This window comes from Piliocolobus tephrosceles, chromosome 6 (assembly GCF_002776525.5).
Source record: "Piliocolobus tephrosceles isolate RC106 chromosome 6, ASM277652v3, whole genome shotgun sequence".
NCBI lineage: Eukaryota > Metazoa > Chordata > Mammalia > Primates > Cercopithecidae > Piliocolobus > Piliocolobus tephrosceles.
Genome location: NC_045439.1, coordinates 88,104,053 through 88,124,573, shown reverse-complemented (window position 1 = coordinate 88,124,573; position 20,521 = coordinate 88,104,053). Strand labels below are relative to the sequence as shown.

Below are 20,521 nucleotides of genomic sequence, written 5' to 3'. Positions count from 1 at the left end.
CCCCCCCCCCCCCCCCGCTTTTTTTTTTTTAATGAGACAAGGTCTCATTCTGTTGCACAGGCTGGAGTGCAGTGGTGTGATCGTCACTCACTGTAGCCTTCACCTCCTGGGCTCAAGTGATCCTCCTGCCTCAGACTCCTGGGTAGCTAGGATTATAGGTGTGTGTCACTACTCTTGGCTGATTTTTGTTTTTTGTTTTTTTAGAAATGGGGTCTTGCTATGTTGCCCAGGCTGGTCTTAAACTCCTGGCCTCAAGTGATCTTCCTGTCTTGGCTGCCCAGAGTGCTGGGATAATAGGCGTGAGCCATTAAGCCAGGTCCTTATTATTCTTTATTGAAGAACTAGAAATAGTTTTGGCCGTGGGAGAAAAAGTGGCTTAAAGCAGATGGTCTCTGTGGAGACTGTGGTAGCAGCTGCCTGTGCCTGGGCTCTCATCTTGTCCTCCCTTTGCTTGTAGGTTGGTGGCAGTGGCCCTCCTGTACCTGGAACAAGAAGATGCTTTCTGGTGTCTCGTTACCATAGTGGAAGTTTTCATGCCCCGAGACTATTATACAAAGACTCTTTTAGGATCCCAGGTAGTTCTGAAAATTCTGTGTTTCAGTCATCACTTTGAGAATTGCAGCTGAAATGTGACCTGAATTAAACCTGTGGTCGGGGTCGGGGGTTGCTTTGTGTACGTGACTTCAGAGACTGATGCCTGAAGACAGCAGGCCACGTCTCAGAGGCTGTCCCCAGTCATGGCCTGCTGTTTGTGACTGAGGCTGAGGTGGGTTCATTCAGCCCCCTGCGAACCAGCAAGAGACAGACCCGTCCTGCAGGCCTAACATTGTGTTCACTGCTCTGCGCTCTCTTCCCTGGACACAGGCCTACCAGCGGGCTGAGTCACAATCCAGGCGTGCTTGGGTGACTGGTGTGTTAGCTCAGGCTCTCAAGAAACAGATGTCGGGCTGGGTTGAGACAAACCAGAGACTTTGGCCTGGGGGAACCCCTGTGGAGGACAAGGGACAGAGAAGCTCCAGTCCCAGGAAGGGAGGAGGATGGGGAGAAGAGTCCCAGACCCTGTGCAGTGACCACCATGAAGTCCTGAGGAAGTCTGGGCAGGGCCAGTGGGGAACTCTCAAGCCAAGGGCAGTGACCAAGGTACCCACCTACACAGATGGGCTGCATTCGTGCCCCTGCTGCACCTGTGCCCTGCTGCTGGAAATGAATGTGGTGATGCACCAGAGGGGCAGCAGCAGAGCCTGCAGTCACCTCCCACAGTGGGGGTCTGAGTGGTGCATTTCATGCCGTCCACACCTGGAGTCTGATGCCAGGGGCCAGAGCAGGGTGATAAGGGCTGGGAGAGCCCAGTGTTTCTGTCTTTGCTTGGGATGGTCCTGACCCTGGACCAGATCCTTGACCCTTGCATCATCCCTAGGCTGAGCGGGGGCTGCTGCCAGCACTGGCTTCCCCATAAGCCGGCCCTTTGCATGTGGCCCAGCCTCAGGCAGCTTCTATCTTAGCCACTGTGCCCGTGTGTGCCTACTCTGTCTCTCGTCTCTTCTCCAGGTCTGTGCCCCCACCTGGCCTACCTGCTCACAGCCTCTCCTTGCCCTTCTCCTGCATCACTCAGTGTCACAAGGCCTGGCCCCGCAGGCCAGCGAGAGGTGCTGGCAGGAGACTGAAGGGTGACAGGAGGGACTGAAGGGGTTTTCCCTCTCCCCATCTCGGGCACTGTCTCTGAAGGTGGCTTTGTCTCCTCTGTGCCCAGCTCCTGTTCGGTGTTTCCTCTGTACCAACAGCTGACCCTACCAGCTCCCTTCATTGCTCCCCGCAGGGTGGCTTTCTGCCCTTGCTGTAACTCTGGGCTGCCTCACCGTCAGCTGTTTGGCTTCTCAGCTTTTCTCTCAACGGTGTGGCCAGCCCCTGGATGACATTCACTCAGTGACACATATTTAGAGGGACTTCCGTTTTCCTGGTTGGACGCTGAGCGAGTGTTCTTTGCATTTGCATTTCTGCCTTTGGAGGGAGGGTCATCATTATTGCCTCCTATTTCCGCCTGTGCTCCTCACCTCTCTAGCTCCCCAGGCTGGAAACTCAAGCCATCCTGGACTCCTGCCTCCTTCCCCTGTATCCCTGTCGTCACCATTTCTAGTGCTGCCACCTGCCTGGAAGCTTACATCTGTGTCCCCTTTTTGTCCGTCTCACCACAGTGGGACCACCGTCCCCTCTCCATCACGGCAGTTGCCTCTTTCCTTTCTTCCTGCTGCCACTCGCCCACTGCTCCAGTTTAACCTGTGTCTCACTCAGGCATTCAGTCTCATCCCTCTGCTGCTGTTGTCTGGGGCTCCTCAGGGTAAAGATGCCTTCGAATGCCGCCAGAGCCCTCCTTCCTGCCCGCTGATGGGACATATGTTCTCTGGGCATGCCCATCCCCTGGGTACTTTCCTACGTAATCCCTCTACTGGAACAACATCCCGTTGCTCATCTCCCTAGGAAGCTCCTGTGCAGCCTTAGCACACAGACCATCTCTTCTGTGAATGGTCCTCCCTGCCCCAAGGCAGGCACGGGGCCCTGCTGCTATTCCCGCTGCTCCGGTGCAGGCCTCTGGGACAGCAGCCACCTGATTGGATCATCCTTGTGTGCCTGCTTGTCCTCCAGCTAGTCAGTGGTACCTGAGGGCCATGGCCCGATCTTTCCTTTTTCTTTCTTTTTCCTTTTCCTCTGTGCCTGGCACCCCACACAGTAAATGTTTGAACTTAATGAGCTACTCTTTGACCGGGGAAGGGGAGCTGGCCTTTACTGAGCCCTGGCCCCGTGCCAGCAGCTATACAGCTGCACAGAGCCCTGCACGCTTGAGCATCAGTCTTCCTATTTGACTTGGGAGAAAACTGGGAGCCGAAGACACTAATAAGCAATTTGCCTGAGGTGCCACTGCTGAGAGGCTGAGCTGGGGTTTGAACTCAGGCCTCTGCAGCTCTGGGCCTAAGCTTGCCCGTCTCTGCCCAGTGCCTAGAACATCACAGGAAGGTGGCAAGAGAGTCAGAGCTCTGGCCTTCCCAGAGGGTGGACTTTCACCACAGCTGCCCCCTTCAGGTCCCTGTCCCAGTTTCGCAGATGTCAGTGGATCCCAGGAGAAGCGCATCTGTTCTGCCTGTGATCACTTCACTTGCTAATTACCCAAGAAATGTATTGTTCTGTTGCATTGGTGTATAGGAAATGAACAGCAACAGGAAGATGCAGTCATCAGTCGGGTGGGATTAGAGGGTCAGTAAAGAAAGTTTTGTGTGTTCGTGGGCACCTGAAAGCTAATAGCTTTCAAAGATTCAAATTTAAAATATCAGGTGACTCAGTGTTTCAGAGTAAGAAAAATGAAGCATTGATCTTTCTTAATTCCACTGAAGTGTGGCCAAGCACCTTGGTTAGGAACTTGGGTGGAGGGTCACATGTAGTAGGTCACAACCCAGGCCCTACCTCCTATGAGCTGTGGAGCTTGGACACATCACTTAACAGCTCTGTGCCTCAGTTGCCCCATATGTAAGATGAGAGTAATACCCCCTCACACAGATTATTTGAGGTTGAATTCAGATGATGCATTAAAAAAAGTTGAATGTAGGCTGGGCGCGGTGGCTCAAGCCTGTAATCCCAGCACTTTGGGAGGCCGAGACGGGCGGATCACGAGGTCGGGAGATCGAGACCATCCTGGCTAACACGGTGAAACCCCGTCTCTACTAAGAAATACAAAAAAAAAGCTAGCCGGGTGAGGTGGCAGGCGCCTGTAGTCCCAGCTACGCGGGAGGCTGAGGCAGGAGAATGGTGTGAACCCGGGCGGCGGAGCTTGCAGTGAGCCAAGATCGCGCCACTGCACTCCAGCCTGAGCAACAGAGCAAGACTCTGTCTCAAAAAAAAAAAAAAAAAGTTGAATGTAATGCTCAGAACATTGTAAAAACTCAATAAAAGTTGGTAGTATTGTTATAGGGAAAGACTTATTTTAAATTTCTGGATTTAAGATAAAATTTGCATCACATTGTCACGTAAACATAAATGTAAATTCTAAGGAGACTTCTCCCTACCACCCCACCCCCCGACTATACAAGTAATAGATGCTCACTAAAGAGAAGTCAGGCAATGTAGAAAGATGTTAAGAGGAAAATGAAAATTACCTGTTATCCTACCAACTGGAGAACCATGGTTAGCATTTTGATGTATTTCCTTTTGCTTTTTTTCCCCTAGTTCATATAGGTATCCAAATTGAGAGCACACTGTATCCTGGCTGGTTCACATTATAGCATGAGCATTTTCCCATGTCATTTTATACTGTGTACCCATCCTATTTAGTGGCCTGATATTCCATCAGGTGGGTGCTAGAACATGTTTAATTATCCTCCTGCTTATCGATGGCCATTGTGTAAGGTGGCTCTTAAAATGCGGATAGCTTTGTGTGTGCTGTCGACCCTCAGCACTGGGCTTTGCCAATCACTGTCAAACTGCCTCCTGCCAGAATCAAGTGCCTGAGCCCCGTGTCCACTGCTGCTGCAGTCCACATGCTTGTCAGCTTTTCCATTCATTGAGTGCATGTTCTGTGCCAGGACCTTGCTAGGTGCTGAGGACACAGAGATGAATGACACAGTCATTCCATGTCCTCCAGAGCTCAGTGGAGAAGGAAACTTGAACAGAGGCCAGAGCAAGCGTTCCCTGGCAGCCTGCTCCACACTAGCCCTCCACCAAGCACCCGGGCAGCCTGAAGAGTGAGGCACAGTCTGCCTCCTAGTTCGGAGAAGAGATGTGTACAAGGATCTCCTCCCACGTCAGGGCCAGCTGATATGCCCCTCCCTCTCGGACGTCTTCAGCTGGATCCTCCAGGCTGAATGAATCACGTCATCGTCAGCTGGTCTTAACAGTGAGCTGTCCGTCTCCCTTGCCACTTTACACCTCCCTAAAGGCAGCTCCTGACTGGGCATGAAGTATGGGAAAGTACGTACAGTTGACCCTTGAATAACATGGGTTTGAACTGCATGGGTCCACTTACATGTGGATTTTTTCAACCAAACACAGACTGAAAATACAGTATTCACAGGATGTGAAACCCTCTTATATGGAGGGCTAGCTTTTTGTGTATACACCAAGGGATGACTATCGTTTTTTACACTGTGGATAGAGAAATTGTTTTAGTAGGTTGGTACTAGGTTTTTATTTTTATCTTTTTCCCATCAAATCCAATTGATTAGAATTAAAAGCATCAAAGTGTAGTCCGCTGTGTGAGGTTAAGTATTGTTTTGTGAAACATTTCTTTCTGTTTTGTACACATGCGCACTGGTTCACGTGGACTGGGTGATGGTTGAAGATGCATGTTTTTTTGTGAGTCATAGACAAAGGCTAGGAAAGCCCCTGGCTGACAGGATAGTGTCTTGACTCCTCAGTGTGATTCAGGGGTGTGTGTGACCAGCTTCTGCCTGGCTGTGATGCCCCACCTCCCAGCCCTCCTGCCTGGAAGCCTGAACTCTGGCTGTAGGAACGGTTTCTCCTCAGGGCTTGGCCGGGCCCTGTCCGTGGTTCCACAGGGCTGTATGAACACATCGTTACCAGGGCCTGGCCATGGTTAGGTTGGTCCATGTGTCTGGCCTTCCCCTGTCATCTTTTAACTCCTTGAGGTCAGGGTTGAACCTTATTCTTGCTCTGCCCAGCGCTGGCCCCATGCCTGACACAGAGTGGCGGTAACCAGGTATTGCTTGTCTGTCGTGCGATGGGTAGTTTATATAAGCCTCATTTAATCCTCACGTAGTCCAGTAAGAGAGAGGTAATTAACCATTTTCCAGATGAGGCACAGAGCCAGTTAGGCCATAATTTACTAAAAGCCACCCAGCTAGTAAGTGGCAGAGCTGAGATTCAGACTCAGGTCCATGTGATGCTAGAGTCCTTGCCACCCCCACTGCACAAAGAGCCCAGCAATGTTTGTTGAACAGATGTGGTGATGCTGCTTCCTCTTTGACTCAAGACTCCCATCTGCCAAGGATTCCAGTTTTTGGCCCTTTGTGTCAACATCTCCTGTAGTTACATGTGGATTGGCAAGGCTGACTGTCCCACCTGCTCCTTGCAGTGGCCTATTTCCCAGGGCATTTTGAGTGCAAGAGTTGGTTTCAGGTCACAGACACCCCCACTCCCATGCCCTGTGGAAAGCATGTGTTTAGCAGACACTGAGTGTGTACCTGCAGCACACAAGGTCAGCGCTGCTGGAACATGGTAGTCTGGCTCGGTGATGGACTCCATGGCACATTTGGAACAGTTGTGCTGCTGTCATGTGGGATCCACCCCCAGGCTCTCAGGTTGTGTGTCTGTTTGTCTGCTTACCCGGTGACCTGGCAGGCCCCATACACTTCTCCCCTTTGTTCCCTCTCCAGGTGGACCAGCGGGTGTTCAGAGACCTCATGAGTGAGAAGCTGCCTCGGTTGCATGGCCACTTTGAACTGTACAAAGTTGACTACACCCTCATCACTTTCAACTGGTTTCTGGTGGTGTTTGTTGATAGTGTCGTTAGTGACATCCTCTTTAAAATATGGGACTCTTTCCTTTATGAAGGACCAAAGGTGGGTTAGCTCAGCTCAGCTATTTTCAGATATACATGCTTGACAACCGTCAGCAGCGTTGGTGGCGGTAGAGTGGCTGTCTTGCCTGGAACTTGTGAGGATTACCACGGTGCCCACGGGATCTCAGCATGGCCTGACTAGAGCTGGGTCCAGGGTATCAGTAAACCACAGTCATTTGTTCATGTATCAGAAACATCCAACCCACATCAAGCCCTGAGATAGGCGCTGGGAGCTGTGACTTACAGTTGGAGCCTGAGCCTCACCATCTGTCAAATGTCTGGTGGTGTTACCCCATCATATGGAGGAGGAGATGGAGGCCCAGAGATCTAATAAGCAGGGGATTAGGGGGACTAACGAGGGGGAGCCAACTTCAGAGCCTTACTGCCCATGAGCCTCCCACCCACTCTGTTGTATGTTTTTTTAAAAATCAGTTTTTGAATAAGGAATACATTTACATATTAAACCCTAATTGTATAAACAGGTATATGTAGTGGAGTAGAGGCCCCCTTAGTCTTCTAGTTACTCTTCTCAATTTATTCTATACCTTAGCTGGGCACAGTGGCATGTGCCAATTGTCTCAGCTATTTGGGAGGCTGAGGTAGGAGGATCATTTGAGCCCAGGAGTTAAAGTCTAGCCTGGGCAACATAGCAAGACCCGGAAAACAAACTAAATAAGAGAAAGTACAGGTTGGCACAGGCCCTTAGATATGGGAAAAGCAATTTGTTCCAAAGCTGCTTGAACTCGCAAGACTACCAGGAGTCCATTCCCTCTAACCTCTAATGTACCCCAAACACAAATTTAAAAAAAAAAAAAGGGCCAGGTGCAGTAGCTGACACTTGTAATCCCAGAACTTTGGGAGGCGAGGCAGGTGCATCATAAGGTCAGGAGATGGAGACCATCGTGACTAACATGGTAATACCCCGCCTCTACTCAAAATACAAAAATAGCCGGGTGTGGTGCCGGGCCCCTGTAGTCCCAGCTACTCAGGAGGCTGAGGCAGGAGGATCACTTGAACCTGGGAGGCAGAGGTTGCAGTGAGCTGAGATTGCGCCGCTGCATTCCAGCCTGGGTGGCAGAGCAAGACTCTATCTCAAAAAAAATAAATAAAAAATAAAAATAAAATGTTAAAAAATCTCCTTCCCTATCTTCAAAAGTACACTAGTTGAGATGGAAACAGCCTCTGTAGGTGGGACTTTCTAAGAGTTTCAGAATCAGAAAACTTTGGTTTTGGTTTTATTTTAAAATGATTTCTTATGCTTGTTCCTTATGCTTTATTGACTAGAAGTGTTCTCGGAATATGAAAGGATTCCACAAAGATCTCCTATAAGAAGATTTTTGGTTTGGGCTGATGTGTTGTTGAAAACCCACCAGAGTTTATTTTCCTGTAATAAAGGAGTCTTGTCCTAGTCAGGGAAGATTGCCCCTCAGGTCAATTGTCTTTCCCCAGGTTGGGGACCATGCAAGCCATGTCCCCCTGTCCGCAGTGGGGCCGGCACCCCCCTGGACTCCAGCCTCGTGCCTGGACCCACAGGGTTTTTCCGCTAACAGATTTCTCTGTTTATTCCACAGGTTATTTTCCGTTTTGCTCTGGCACTTTTTAAGTACAAGGAAGAGGAGATTTTGAAATTGCAAGATTCCATGTCTATATTTAAGTATCTCCGCTACTTCACTCGCACTATCCTTGATGCTAGGTGAGTCCTGGGGAGTTCTCAGATGTCAAGGAGAGCAGGAAGCCTGGCCCCTGCCTCCTGTGCCTGTCCTTGCTGTCTTCCAACTCGGAGCCATCCCAGGTGTACAGTGTGGGAGGGGGCATTGCTTTCCAGGGAAAGGAAAGAGTAAGGGGTGTGAGCCCCAAGTAGCCTTATGTAGGAGGAACTGAGATGAGGATTCTGTCCTTTAGCCTACAAACACAGATCCCGACAACCAACAGCAATAGTTTCATTTGTCTAGAAAGCATTTACTGAGTACCTGCTGCGTGGTAGGGCCTGTGCTGCACACTGAGGATGACGGATGGAGAGTAAGGCCTGTCTTAGAAGACCTTGCTGGGGACACTGTTGTGCATCATTTGATCCATGCTGTGGTAGAGGGAGCCCAGGCCGGAGAAAGGCTGAGTAAGCTGGCCAAGGGGCAGCAAGGAAACAGTATGGGGGCAGGGTCCTTCAGGAGCGGTGGCGCAGAACTGTGGGGCAAGTGTGTCTGGGGAAGTGTGGAGGCAGCTCAGCCCGGCTGGTACCAATGTGGCTGGGCCATAGCAGAGCTGGGCTGTCAGGGTGTTTGCAGACTTTGCTCAGGACTTGAGGCTTCATCCTGGGCGCTAGGAAGTATTGCAGGGTTAGGCAAGAGACAAACAGGTCAGATTGGGGCAGGACTGGTGACTGTTAGAGGGCTCTAGGGAGAGAGGTGGTGACCTGGGGAGAGGTGGTCCCACAAGTGGAGAAGGAGGGTGGATTGAAAAGAGGGAGGGAGGAATTTGACTTGGAGGACCCCTGAGTTTCTGGCCTGGGAGGCCAAGTATTCAGGAATCCTCCCTGGCCACACAGTCATTGCCTGTTCTGGGCCACCTTCGTCTGTATGTCCCCTGGATCACAGCTGTTGGCTGCTCTGACCCTGACAGCTGATTCTGACAATGGGAGCTGAGGTGCTGGCTGAGGCCATGCTAGGCCTCCTGGAGGTTGTTGCTATTTTCAGGGTCTTTTATTGGGGAGTGGGTTTGTAAGTTTCAGGCCTACTAATAGCACCAACAACAGTGCCATGATTTCTGCCAAATTAGAAAGGATATTGGAATCATATTTGCTGGAGAAAGTTTGATTCTGAGTCCTGGGGTGAGCCTTGAGAGTTTCTGTTCATCTCGTGTTGGGTCAGGATTCCTGAGAGTGACACGGAGTGAGCTCACCCATGCCGACAGCTAGGGCTGTGTCAGGAGCGCCGCTGCCCTCAGTTCTGCCCTGGGTCCCAGGCGCTGCCGGGAGGAGCAGAGGCGAGTGTGCATGGCTCTGGCGAGTGCCCGCCCCTTCCCTGGCACCAACACTGCTAGACCTTGCATGGTCCTGCAGCACCTCCTTGTGAGTGGCTCGCAGTACAGTCTCCCCTGCAGCTTGCTACCAGTTAGAATGGCAATCATTAAAAAAATCAGGAAACAACAGGTGTTGCAGAGGATGTGGAGAAATAGGAACACTTTTACACTGTTGGTGGGATTGTAAACTAGTTCAACCATTATGGAAAACAGTATGGCAATTCCTCAAGGATCTAGAACTAGATGTACCATATGACCCAGCTATCCCACTACTGGGTATATACCCAAAGGATTATAAATTATTCTACTACAAAGACACATGCACACGTATGTTTATTGCGGCACTATTCACAATAGCAAAGACTTGGAATCAACCCAAATGTCCATCAGTGACAGACTGGATTAAGAAAATGTGGCACATATACACCATGGAATACTATGCAGCCATAAAAAAGGATGAGTTTGCGTCCTTTGTAGGGACATGGATGCAGCTGGAAACCATCATTCTTAGCAAACTATCACAAGAAGAGAAAACCAAACACCGCATGTTCTCACTCATAGGTGGGAACTGAACAATGAGTTCACTTGGACTCGGAAAGGGGAACATCACACACTGGGGCCTATCATGGGGAGGGGGGAGGGGGGAGGGATTGCATTGGGGAGTTATACCTGATATAAATGATGAATTGATGGGTGCTGACGAGTTGATGGGTGCAGCACACCAACATGGCACAGATATACATATGTAACAAACCTGCACGTTATGCATATGTACCCTAGAACTTAAAGTATAATAAAAAAGAAAAAAAAAAAAAGAAAGCCGGGTCGCCAGACCAGCAGGTGCTTTAAGGAGTGCCAGGCCACAGTGACAGGCTCCCCAGTGTTATGAAGACTGCAGGGGCCCATAACCCGCTTATGGGCTGCAGCCTCAGTGTTTTAATGAGCTCCCCAGACTAGAGGTTGCAAGGAGGCCAGTCCTGCAGCACAGTGAGTGGCCTTCAGAAACACAGGGAGGGAGTTGTGTGGTCAGCTGCATTCAGGAGACGGGGATTAAACAGGATTGAACCAGACTCTGCAGCAGGACTTCTGGGAGCCTTTCAAGGTGCTGAGCATCGTCTCCAAAATTTAGCTGACCATGGGGCGCCTTCTCATCTCCCAGAGGAATCTTCCAGGCCTGAGGCAGAGGTGGGGTCTGGCTTCCCGGGTGCCAGCCTGGGCTCAGAGGCCTCTGTCAGCTCCTGACTGAGGAGCAAATGAAGAATTACACTTCGGGCTCATGTTCTGCAGCACAGGAGGGGTGGGCGCCCTAGGTTTGGGGTTTGTGGGGGCTGTGGGCTGCCAGCTATGGGGGAGAAAGTGCTGGTGAGTGGGGATCCCGTGCCCCGTTCACATGAAGCCTCCTCCCGCCTGGTGGGGCTGGCAGCCCGGTCCACAGAGCCAGGCAGGAGGCGGAACCTGAGAAATCCACATGCGGGGACCCCTGTGCTCAGGCATTCCTTGTTCTCTGGTGCTCCCATGTTCTAGAACACACGCTGGGGAATTCGGAATTTAAATAAAGCTGGCCTTTCTGACCTTGAGCCTCTGGACGAGAGTTAAGCATGTCCAGGCAGCGGGGTTTGGAAACACAGAAGGCTGCGCCCTCGTGTGCGCCGTGGGTTGACAGGAACGCAGGCGGCTGACGGCAGCAGGAGCAAATGGCCTGCTCCACTGGGGACAGGCAGGAAGTCCTTCGGGGCATTTCTGTTTCATCACAGCTTTTCCTGGGGCTGGTGAGTCTGTTGGGCCTTTGGTCGACAGGAAAGGAACGAGCCCCTGTTGCTGGATGCAGAGCGTCTGAGGTCTGGCAGAATCCAGAGAGGGGAAGATGGTGGCCCCGTGTTGGAGGAACTGGCTTATTTTGTGATCCCCAGAGACCAGCGTGGCTGACCCCTTAGTGCTACAAATCCATAGCCAGGCCTCAAGACAGCTTTTGGTTTTATTTTTATTAAGCCACTGACCAGTGGTTAGGAGCAAGTGATCACAACCTTAACATTTTTATTGTAAATTGGAGCCTTGACCTGGGGATAATGTGAAACCCACGAGCTGCACGTTTCTCTGTAGACTGCATCTGGACCCTTGTCACATTGCCAACTGGCTCTGACAGTCATCGCCGGGACTGCCTGGGCCTGTGTTCATTCCCAGTCAATCAGTCCTGGGACACAGACGTCCCAGACTCATGCCCAGTGCCAGGCCTCGTGCCTGCCTGAGGAGGCATACACACCTGCACCCGTCATCACCATGCAAGTGCTGGGCACTCAGCGCTTATGTGTGGGAACTTGAGTAATCCCACACCCTAGGAGGTGGCACTACTGTTATCCCCAGTGTGCAGATGAGGAATCAGAGGCCAGAAAAGGGGGTGATTTCAGTCACACAGCAAGCATGTGGCAGAGCTGGAGTCCAGGCCATCATTCTGAACCTGCCCCTGGCTGGGCCATTGTTCCTTGTCACCTCTCTGCGGAAGGTGGGCCTCGTCCCCTACGTCAGACCCCTAGCCTGGCCAGCACTCTTCCCACCCTGCGTCAGGCCACCTGCTGTGCCTGTGAGGGCTGTGTGTGAGCACTCATGTGAGCGCTGCTGATTCTCTTGTCTCTCCCCTGCATCCTGCCAGGAAGCTGATCAGTATCTCCTTTGGGGACCTGAACCCCTTCCCCCTACGCCAGATCCGGAACCGACGCGCCTACCACTTGGAGAAGGTCCGGCTGGAGCTGACCGAGCTGGAGGCCATCCGTGAGGATTTCCTGCGTGAGCGGGACACCAGCCCTGACAAGGGTGAGCTGGTCAGCGATGAGGAGGAGGATACCTGAGTGGATCCCGGGACGCTGCTCTTCCTGCCTTCACAACCAAAGTGTGCCAAAGGGTGAAAGCACGCTTAAGAGCCAGAATGTAACATGTGTGGCCTCTGGGAATCTGCTGGGCAGATGTCCAAAGCCAGACTGCACTTCCTCATTTCCCACTGTGCGGGGGCAGGGGTGGGAGGTCTCATCTGTTTACAGCCATTTCCATGCCATGCTTTTGGTTACACGTATCTCAGTCATGCTTTCTGCCTGATTGGTGGATCCTCAGGCTTACCAGTGGCTATTTGCAAGAGCCTGTTTCCAGCCTCCGTCAGCCTGTCGGTGCTCTGACCCCCTGAAACCTTGCTTTGCTGGGCGTCTCCCCATGTTCTCTCTCCTGTACATAGTGGGCAGTGGTGTGTGGTTTTGAATGGCAGTGCTGTGAAGGATGCCCACTGTGCTTCAGGCACCTGTAGGCCAGAGGGTTGCTGCCTCAGGCATAAGGTCGGTATGAAAAGGGACTGCCTTAGAAAGGCAGGCACATCCCTTGTTCAGAAATGGCCACTGTAGAAAGCCTGTGAACCTCCCACCGGCAGCTTTAAGCTGCCAGCCGTGCCCCATTTCTAGAATAGCCTTTGCTCTTCCGCACACAACCCTTCCAACAGTGGCTCCCAGCCTGCATGGGGAGGGCCTGGCTGCCCAGACACCCACCCTCACTTCTCATGGCCAGCCTGCTTTTGCAGATCACTGGGCTGCTCTGTCCCCAGCTTGCCGCGTGCCTGGCGTGGCTTGGTGAGATTCTGTGGAATGCCCTTCTTGACTTGTGGGAATCATTCACCAAGTACGACGGTTCGGGATTCCAAGTCAACGGTGGACCGGCATATTGCAAAGCAGACCCACCCCTGGGCTGGCCTGGGTCGAGGGGATGGAGGAATCTTCAGTGGCGCTTTGCAGGGCAGTGGTGCAGCTGCAGCATGAATGCTCTTGGACAGTTGAAAACCTTGGCTTCCTTGGAGATGGCCAGTGCTCCTGGTGTCTCCTCCACCTGACTAGGTTGTGCAGGAGGCCGGCTGCCAGTGTCCGGGGCTGGGAAACGTTTTTGCTTGGGGCCCAGGCTTGGGTGAGCTCTCCCAGGTGTGTGCCCACCCCACCACTGCCTGGAAGCATCCTTGTTCTCTGCCAGGACACAGGGTCACTGATGCCTCTGACACGGCAGTTTCTGGGAACTCACAGGACTGCCTTTCTGAAGGCTGGAAAGAGGCTTTGAGCAAGGAGCTCATTTTTGCTTAATCCCTCTAGACCATCCCTGATGCGTAGATGTGAGAGGATGTTTTCTGGCACAGTGTTATGAAAATACAAGAAAAACAGTCTCAGTGGAATGTTTCATATTACCTGAAAAAAACTGGAAATCATCCTTTGTTGATACGAACACACTGAGACTAAGAATTGAAGCAATGCAGTTTTAAGAAGTACTTTTTTCCTGTTATTTTTTGCTGTCAACTTTCTAGCAGTGCCACGGCGAAGCTGGCGTTTCCGCACGCTAGACTGAGCTCCGGCTTCATGTCTTTAGTGGAGCTGGTTAATGTTTCACTGGGTAGAGGGGCTGGCCTCTATATTTAGCCAAAAGCCTTTGCTTCTTTTCAGGCATCAAAAATGGGTGTTGTCATTGTCTTTGTCTTTGAGAGCAGCAGTTTGAGGTCTGACTCCTTCAGGAAGTTGTCCTGTGAGCTGGGCATTGCAGTCTGCTTGAATCAAATGTTGGAACCTCCCACTCCCTCAGCCCATCGGGAAACGACAGCTGTCAGCCTGGGGGGCGGCTGCTGAGGAGGTGCAGCAGGAATGGGGCTGGGCCCGTGGGCCGGCACCAGCTGCCCTCAGGGTTTACTTTCCAAGCTGATGGCCCCTAGAACATGCCAGCACACACTGCCGTGTCCTGGGGCTAAGACGCTGCCTTTAGGGACAGGCTCGTGTTGTCCAGTTTGCCCTGAGAGATGCACCTCACCAGGGTCCCATCATGGCTGCAACCCACGGTGGTATGTTAGTGTTTCCAGACAGTTGTCAGCAGCTGCCGGGCAGTGTGTGTGTGAGAGCAGGAGAGTTCCTGGAGGAAAGGGACTGGGGACACTTTCTCAGAGGTTCTCCTGCCTAGAATCAAGTGATGTGTGTCCAGAAGGCAAGAGAGGGCAGCTCTGCCTGGTTCCAGTTTGGGAACAGGATGGAGCCAACTCCTTCCAGGACTGTGGCCTCCACTCTTTCGTATTAACACTTCCCCCCTTCATGTCACTGAGGAAAGAGCTGCTCTGTCCCCTCCAATGCCCTGAAGGTCCCTGGCCCCCACTGGCTGCCATGGCAGGGGGCCTTCTGGCAGGGGCTGCCCCACACTGCTGTTCCTCCTCCGAACCTTCACCCCAACACCCAGCCCATGGCCGCTGCAAGGGGGACTTTGCCAGCTGAGAAACCCAAAGGCCTATCCAAATACACGCACCAGGACCGAGGGGAGCTTCCTCCCCACACCTGCTGGGAATTGCCAGCTTTTAAATGGATGGGGTTTTTTAATGGGTTGAACCTCTGTTAATACTTTTGTGTGCTTTCACTACAGTTTATATTTTTATAGGCTATTTTCTCAAGGTGTTTCTAGATTCCACATATCTATTTTATATAACAAGTTCTTATGTTATGCGTGTGACTCCCTTGTATCTGTGCCAGCCTGAACCTCCGAGTTGCTCTTCCCTCAGGCCCTGACTCTCATTGACTCGCTGATGTGCTGTGCGGGCCCACTTCTTACCCCAGGTAGCCCCGGGCGCTGCCCGTAGTCATGCTGACAGCTGCACAGTAGCCACCAAGACTGCTGATGGCTGGAGACGGTTCTGGTTCCAACTACGGTATATTGATATAGGAAGTATTCTAGACAGATCCTCGGTTGGGTTTTCTAACTACAAGATTGTATTGCACAGATCCCCACCCGCCATCCTATAGTGTTGTCTTCCTGTGTGTTCTGGGGCTTCTGGGCAGCTGGGCCTGCCCGGGGAAGTCCTTGCAGGTGGGAGGCCATACAGAGACCTAGTGTGTACCGCTGAGTGTCCCACCGCTGCTGGGCAACTGGAGGACTGCAGGGGGCGCCAGGTGACTCTCTCCTTTTATATCATAGCAGCTCCTGTGCTGACCTTCAAGTTACATTTTGGAACTGTAATACTAAGGAAGAAATAAACTAATTTGTATGATATTCTGCACTGAAATTCCGTTATAGTCACTAGTGATGAGGCTCACCCCAAGGGCTTGGAGGGTGGACCAGGGCTTATTGGTGTTGGGAGGCGAGGAGGGGCTCTCTGACCTTCCAGCCTGGCATTTCTGGGTGTCCCTGCCCTTGGCTCACCCTGGGGCGGGTGCGTCAGGATGCCTTTGCCAGCAGGGGCAGCCTTGGGAGGCCCCAAGAACCATGGTCAAGTTGCAGGTGTGGGCTGGGGGCACCAAGGTGGGAAGCCAGGAGCTGGAGACTCCCTGTGTCCAGATAACCCCCCACCCAGCCACAAAGAACAGGCACGCCTCCTTCCGGCAGCTGTGCCATGCCCTGCCTGAGTCACAGGCTTGTTTGTCTCCTGCCTGGGCTGACAGCTCAGGCCCAGCTGCCACTGGAGACACCCCCAGCGATCAGTGGAAAACACCCAAGAATGATGAAGACCAAAGGGGTTCCCATAGGGGTGTTTCAGGGGTGGCTCCAGCAAGGATTCCCAGACAGGGCAAGCCAAGGCCTGGCAGGCTTTTCCCTTCTGGGGACATGGATTCAGCGAGGCTGGGGGTTCCTGAAGTCACGCAGCACAGCAGCGGCGGCAGAGCTGGGACAGGGACTGGCTCAGTGTGTGGGTCAGGAGCAAGTCACAGGCCCTGCTCCCCACCCCTTGGAAGGGGCTGCCACCGGGGGCAGTTCTGAGTAAGTCCTGGGAAGCCATGACTTAGAGAGTGGGTCCCCAGGGTCTCTGTGGGCCAGCCGGGCTGCTCTAGACAGACAGGAAGCACTCCTGACGCTCCTCCACCCTCGGGCAGCACAGCAGGGCTGGGACTCACGCTAGCTTGCCCAGCAACTTGCTTTCCTGCGTGACCTCTGGCAGGCTGCCCGCGTTGTGCAAAGCTGCTGCTGGGACCTGCTCAGGGCCCTCTCCCTCTTCCACCTGCTCAGGGTGGCCTGGAGCTTGGAGGTGGGCAGTCGGAGCCTAGGATGAGCCTTTGTCACCAGGGCATGTGCCCTTGGGCCAATTACTTCCTCTCAGAGCCTTGGGCTCCTCCTCTGAGGATGGGGCTTGTTGGTGTAAAATGAGGTGAGCATGTTGAGTTGGGGGGAGCAGCAGGACATGCACCTGTAGGCAGCCCCCCTGGCCAAGCTCCCTCCCTCCCTTCCAAGTCCTGGGACAGACACAGTAGGGCACAGCTGGCCAGCCTGCTCTTCTCCTCTCTGCCCACTTTTTGCAGAAAAGTCAACAGATACAACAGGGCCGGGGGGGGCCCCAGTCCCCATCACTCCAAGGGGCAGTCCCTGCAAGTGACAAGGTGGGCCCAATCCCTGTGGACCACAAAGTGGGGCCTCAGGCGGGCAGCAAGTAAGGGCCAAGCTGTGCCCCTGCCCAGAAGACCTTCCTTCCCCCAGAACCCCACCCTCTGCAGACAGGCCTCCCTGGGCAGCAGCCCCCGGCTTCCAAGGCCTTCTGTGCCTCACCAGACGCCATGCTTTCATGGACCCGACTGCTGCTCTGCCCACTGCAGATCTGCCCCAGAGGAGCACATGAAAAGCCGCGCCTGCCAAGGTGCTGCCGTGGTGGAGTTTTGGGCAGAGGGGTTGGGGGAAGAGTTTCTGACTTTTAAGATTCCCCAAATCCAGGATGAAGTCACACTGTGCTTTGGAATGGTAGATGCTCATTTATGTAAAATCATAAATGTTACACGAACTGTTAGAATAAAAAAATACCTTTTTTGATGGGGAGGAGGTCCCCAGCCTGCCGCTGGGTAGGGAGAGGGTTAGCACCATTAGGGCGCAGGGGGCGGGAGCTCCGCCACAGCCCGTGGTGGGCACTGAGGTCTGTCGGTCTGTGCATCCTGGCACAGTCAGCGGCGGGCAACCCGCTGATGGCCTCGAGAGGGGGCGCCGTGGCTGGGCGGAGCATGAGCAGCAGCACTGGGTGCAGACGGTGGGCAGCTGGCAGCGGCCCAGTAGGCGCAGTGTCTCACAGAACCCGAAGGACAGGCGGTCTTGCTCACAGCCTGGAGTGGGGGAGGGGCAGAGGGGCATCAGGACCAGTGGTTTGGGGTACCCAGAACCTGGCTCCCCATGCCAACCACCTTAAGGAGGCTCCAGCAGCTCCCCACCGAGCAAAGGGCCCCAGTTTCTGGAGCGGCTCCCGAACCGGAGTTGCAGGTCTCCAGCTGTTGCTGTTTCTGTCCCACCTGCCCGTGGCCAACCCCAGAACTCGAGAACGGGCGCTGCTGGGCTGAGGTTTCTGGAGGAAAGGTTTTGAGACCCCACCCTGATGCCCTCACATGCCCATGAAAGAGCCTACCCAGGGCAGTGCCCTGCCACCCCATCTCCATCCTTGTTCACCCCTGGTGTTCTCCAACAGATCCTGGTACAGAACTGTGGTCCTGGGGCCTCCTGCCAGCCTGCAGCAGCCTCTGCCATCCACTCCCCCCCCCCCCCCCCCCCCCCCCGCCCCAGTACATCTGTCCTGCCAGGCCTCCGTGACCACCTCCAGCCACGGGGGCTGTACTCAGCCTCGGGTTCTTAGTCATAGGGTCCCATCTCCCAGGCCAGCCTCCCACTTCTCAGGTGGGCACGAAGCCTAGAGTGAGTGGGCCTTACAGGCCATCAGCAGAAACCAGGGACTGAGCCCAGGCCAGCTCCAGGCTGTGCTTGTCAGGGCTGAGGCCTGGCTGGGCCCTCCTGCCCCATGATTATCAGAGCTATTTTGGGAGGTGGCTTGTTTCCAGCCTCCTGGCCTTGCTCCTGATTCTGCTGCTACTGCTGCTGACAGACCCAGCTTACTCCAGCAGGCAGAATAGGAGGACAGCAGCTATCCCTGGGCCTGGGACATCCCCCAGGCCCGGCAGAGGGCACGAGGCAGCAGGCAGGCTCCTCCACCCCAGCTCCAGGCAAAGCTCTATAGCGCACATCTACAGGCCTGCATCCTGGTCACCTGGGGTGACTTCAGACACGTTGCTTCACCTCTTGGGCCTTCGTTCCCTCCTCTGTCAACCCCACCTCCACAGCAAATGGATGTGGCCATGCTGGGTCACTGCAGTGACCACACAACTCTGGAGTTTCCCGGCTTTCCACATGTCCCAACTGTCCCACAGACCAGCAAAACATCCTGGGAATTCCAGGTCTCAAAGTCCAAGATACCTTCCCAGCCGCCCCTCCACTGTTCACTGGTGGCAGAAAACTCCTCACTTAGGACAGCTTCTAGTTCAGCCACCTAACCAGTCCCCATAGCCCACTCCCTGCAGCTCACTCACACCCGTTCCTGGGAGACCTTGCAAGCCCAGAGCCTCCTGGGCCATCCGTCCTTGGTTCTAGGCCCCCAGGTGCCTCAGTTCCTGTTCTCTGCCCCATCTGGTCCTCATCCCCGGGGATCACAACCACCCTGCTCCCTCTGGCCAGCCCTAACCCTGAAGGTGAGAGACATGGTGCCAGCACCCAGCTTAGGCGACACACAGGAGCACTCTGAGATGCTGGCTAGGTGCATGCTGAGGGCAGGCAGGACAGGGTGGGGACACTGCCACTGGGCCTTGAGGTAATGCGGTTTGAGGCAGGAAGGCCACCCCTGCCAGAGGCAGGGTAACGAGGCATGGCAGGGGCCACTCTGAGCCTGAATGAAGGCTGCCCAGGAGCCAGTGCAATAGAGAAGGCTGTATTGGACAAGGGGAGGAGGCAGACCGGGGAGATTGCAGGGGGCCCCGAATGCCAGCTTGAGGGCCCTGGCTGAGGACTCTGTCCTAGGGGTAGGGAGCAGACAGCCAATAGCACAGGGGCCACAGCTCCTCACGCCACAGCTTCTGGATTCCTTAGACTGGCAGGGCTGGCCCCAGGCCCTCTCCCTGACCTTGCAATTGGGGATGACAGTGGCTTTGGCACAGGGGAAAAAGTTGCTTTCCCTGAGTATCCCCTCGATGCCCACGCAGTGCTGGGCCCTTCATGCCCAGACTTCATTTATGCAAGGATGGGGCTTGGCAGCCCCTTTATTCAGCACATGAAGGCCCTGAGAGGGAAATGGAGCCCAAGGCCACACAACTGGTGAGGGGAGCCTAGGTGACACTCCAGGGCCACCACGTTTCCTGCCATCAGCACTGCTGAGAGCAGCTGGGGCTGCAGGAAGGAAGTGTATGAGTGTGTGTGTGCGTGTGTGTGTGTGTGTGTGTGGCAGCGGCGGGGTTGTGCAGAACCAACTCTAGCTCAGACCCTTCCACCAGGACCCAGCTGGCCAGGAAACCCCCCACCACTGGGATTAGCAGAACCCTGGAAGGGAGGCCCTTCCTGCCTCAAACCCCATTACCTCATCAGCAGGACCCTGGTTGCGCGTGCCTGTAAATCCCAGCTACTCAGGAGGCAGAGGCAGGAGAATCACTGGAACCTGGGAGGTGGAGGCTGCAGTGAGCCGAGATGGCGCCATTGCACTCCAGCCTGGGTGACAGAGTGAGACTCCATCTCAAATAAAAAAATAAAATAAAAATAAAATAAACAGCTGTATTAGATAACATGGGTTTCCTAGCTTTGGAAGGTATCTGCCCAGTTCTCCATTTTCGTTTTGTCATCATAATAGCAGTTTAAGGAATGCTCAAATGTCTGTATCTCAGATTCCCGATTCTGAGACCCTGAGGACACTGAGTATCAACGATGGGAAGACCAAGGGGAAAAGGGAGGACTAAGAGACAAAGGGGGAGACTGAGGTGTGGGGAGACCAAGGAACGGCGGGGGAGACCAAGTGGGGAGAGGAAAACTGAGGGATATGGGTGCGACGAGAGCAGGAGGGAGACCGAGGGGTGTGAGGGGAGACTGAGAAGTATGGGAGGAGACGGAGGGGCAGAGGGGAGACCAAGGAGCAGTGGAGAGGACACGGAGGGGCGGAGGGGAGACCGAGGAGCAGTGGGG

The 20,521-nt window shown here is 53.8% G+C and overlaps 1 protein-coding gene and 1 long non-coding RNA gene across 2 annotated transcripts in view; one reads left to right on the top strand and one right to left on the bottom strand.

Moving 5' to 3' along the window:
* Positions 1-15,613, top strand: part of TBC1D2B (TBC1 domain family member 2B) — an 83,395-nt gene extending 67,782 nt beyond the window's left edge. The window contains exons 10-13 of the mRNA XM_026449629.2: positions 458-575; positions 6,378-6,563; positions 8,134-8,255; positions 12,225-15,613. Of these exons, the coding sequence (XP_026305414.1) occupies positions 458-575; positions 6,378-6,563; positions 8,134-8,255; positions 12,225-12,420 (622 nt within the window). The 3' untranslated portion in view covers positions 12,421-15,613. The remainder of the gene's footprint in view (positions 1-457; positions 576-6,377; positions 6,564-8,133; positions 8,256-12,224) is intronic.
* A 1,669-nt stretch (positions 15,614-17,282) lies between these two features.
* On the bottom strand, positions 17,283-20,413 carry LOC116418841. Its single transcript, XR_004228999.1, has 2 exons — positions 19,926-20,413; positions 17,283-17,640 (listed from the first exon to the last, which is right to left on the bottom strand). It is a non-coding gene; the product is annotated as an uncharacterized LOC116418841 (long non-coding RNA).
* Positions 20,414-20,521: the final 108 nt, after the last annotated feature.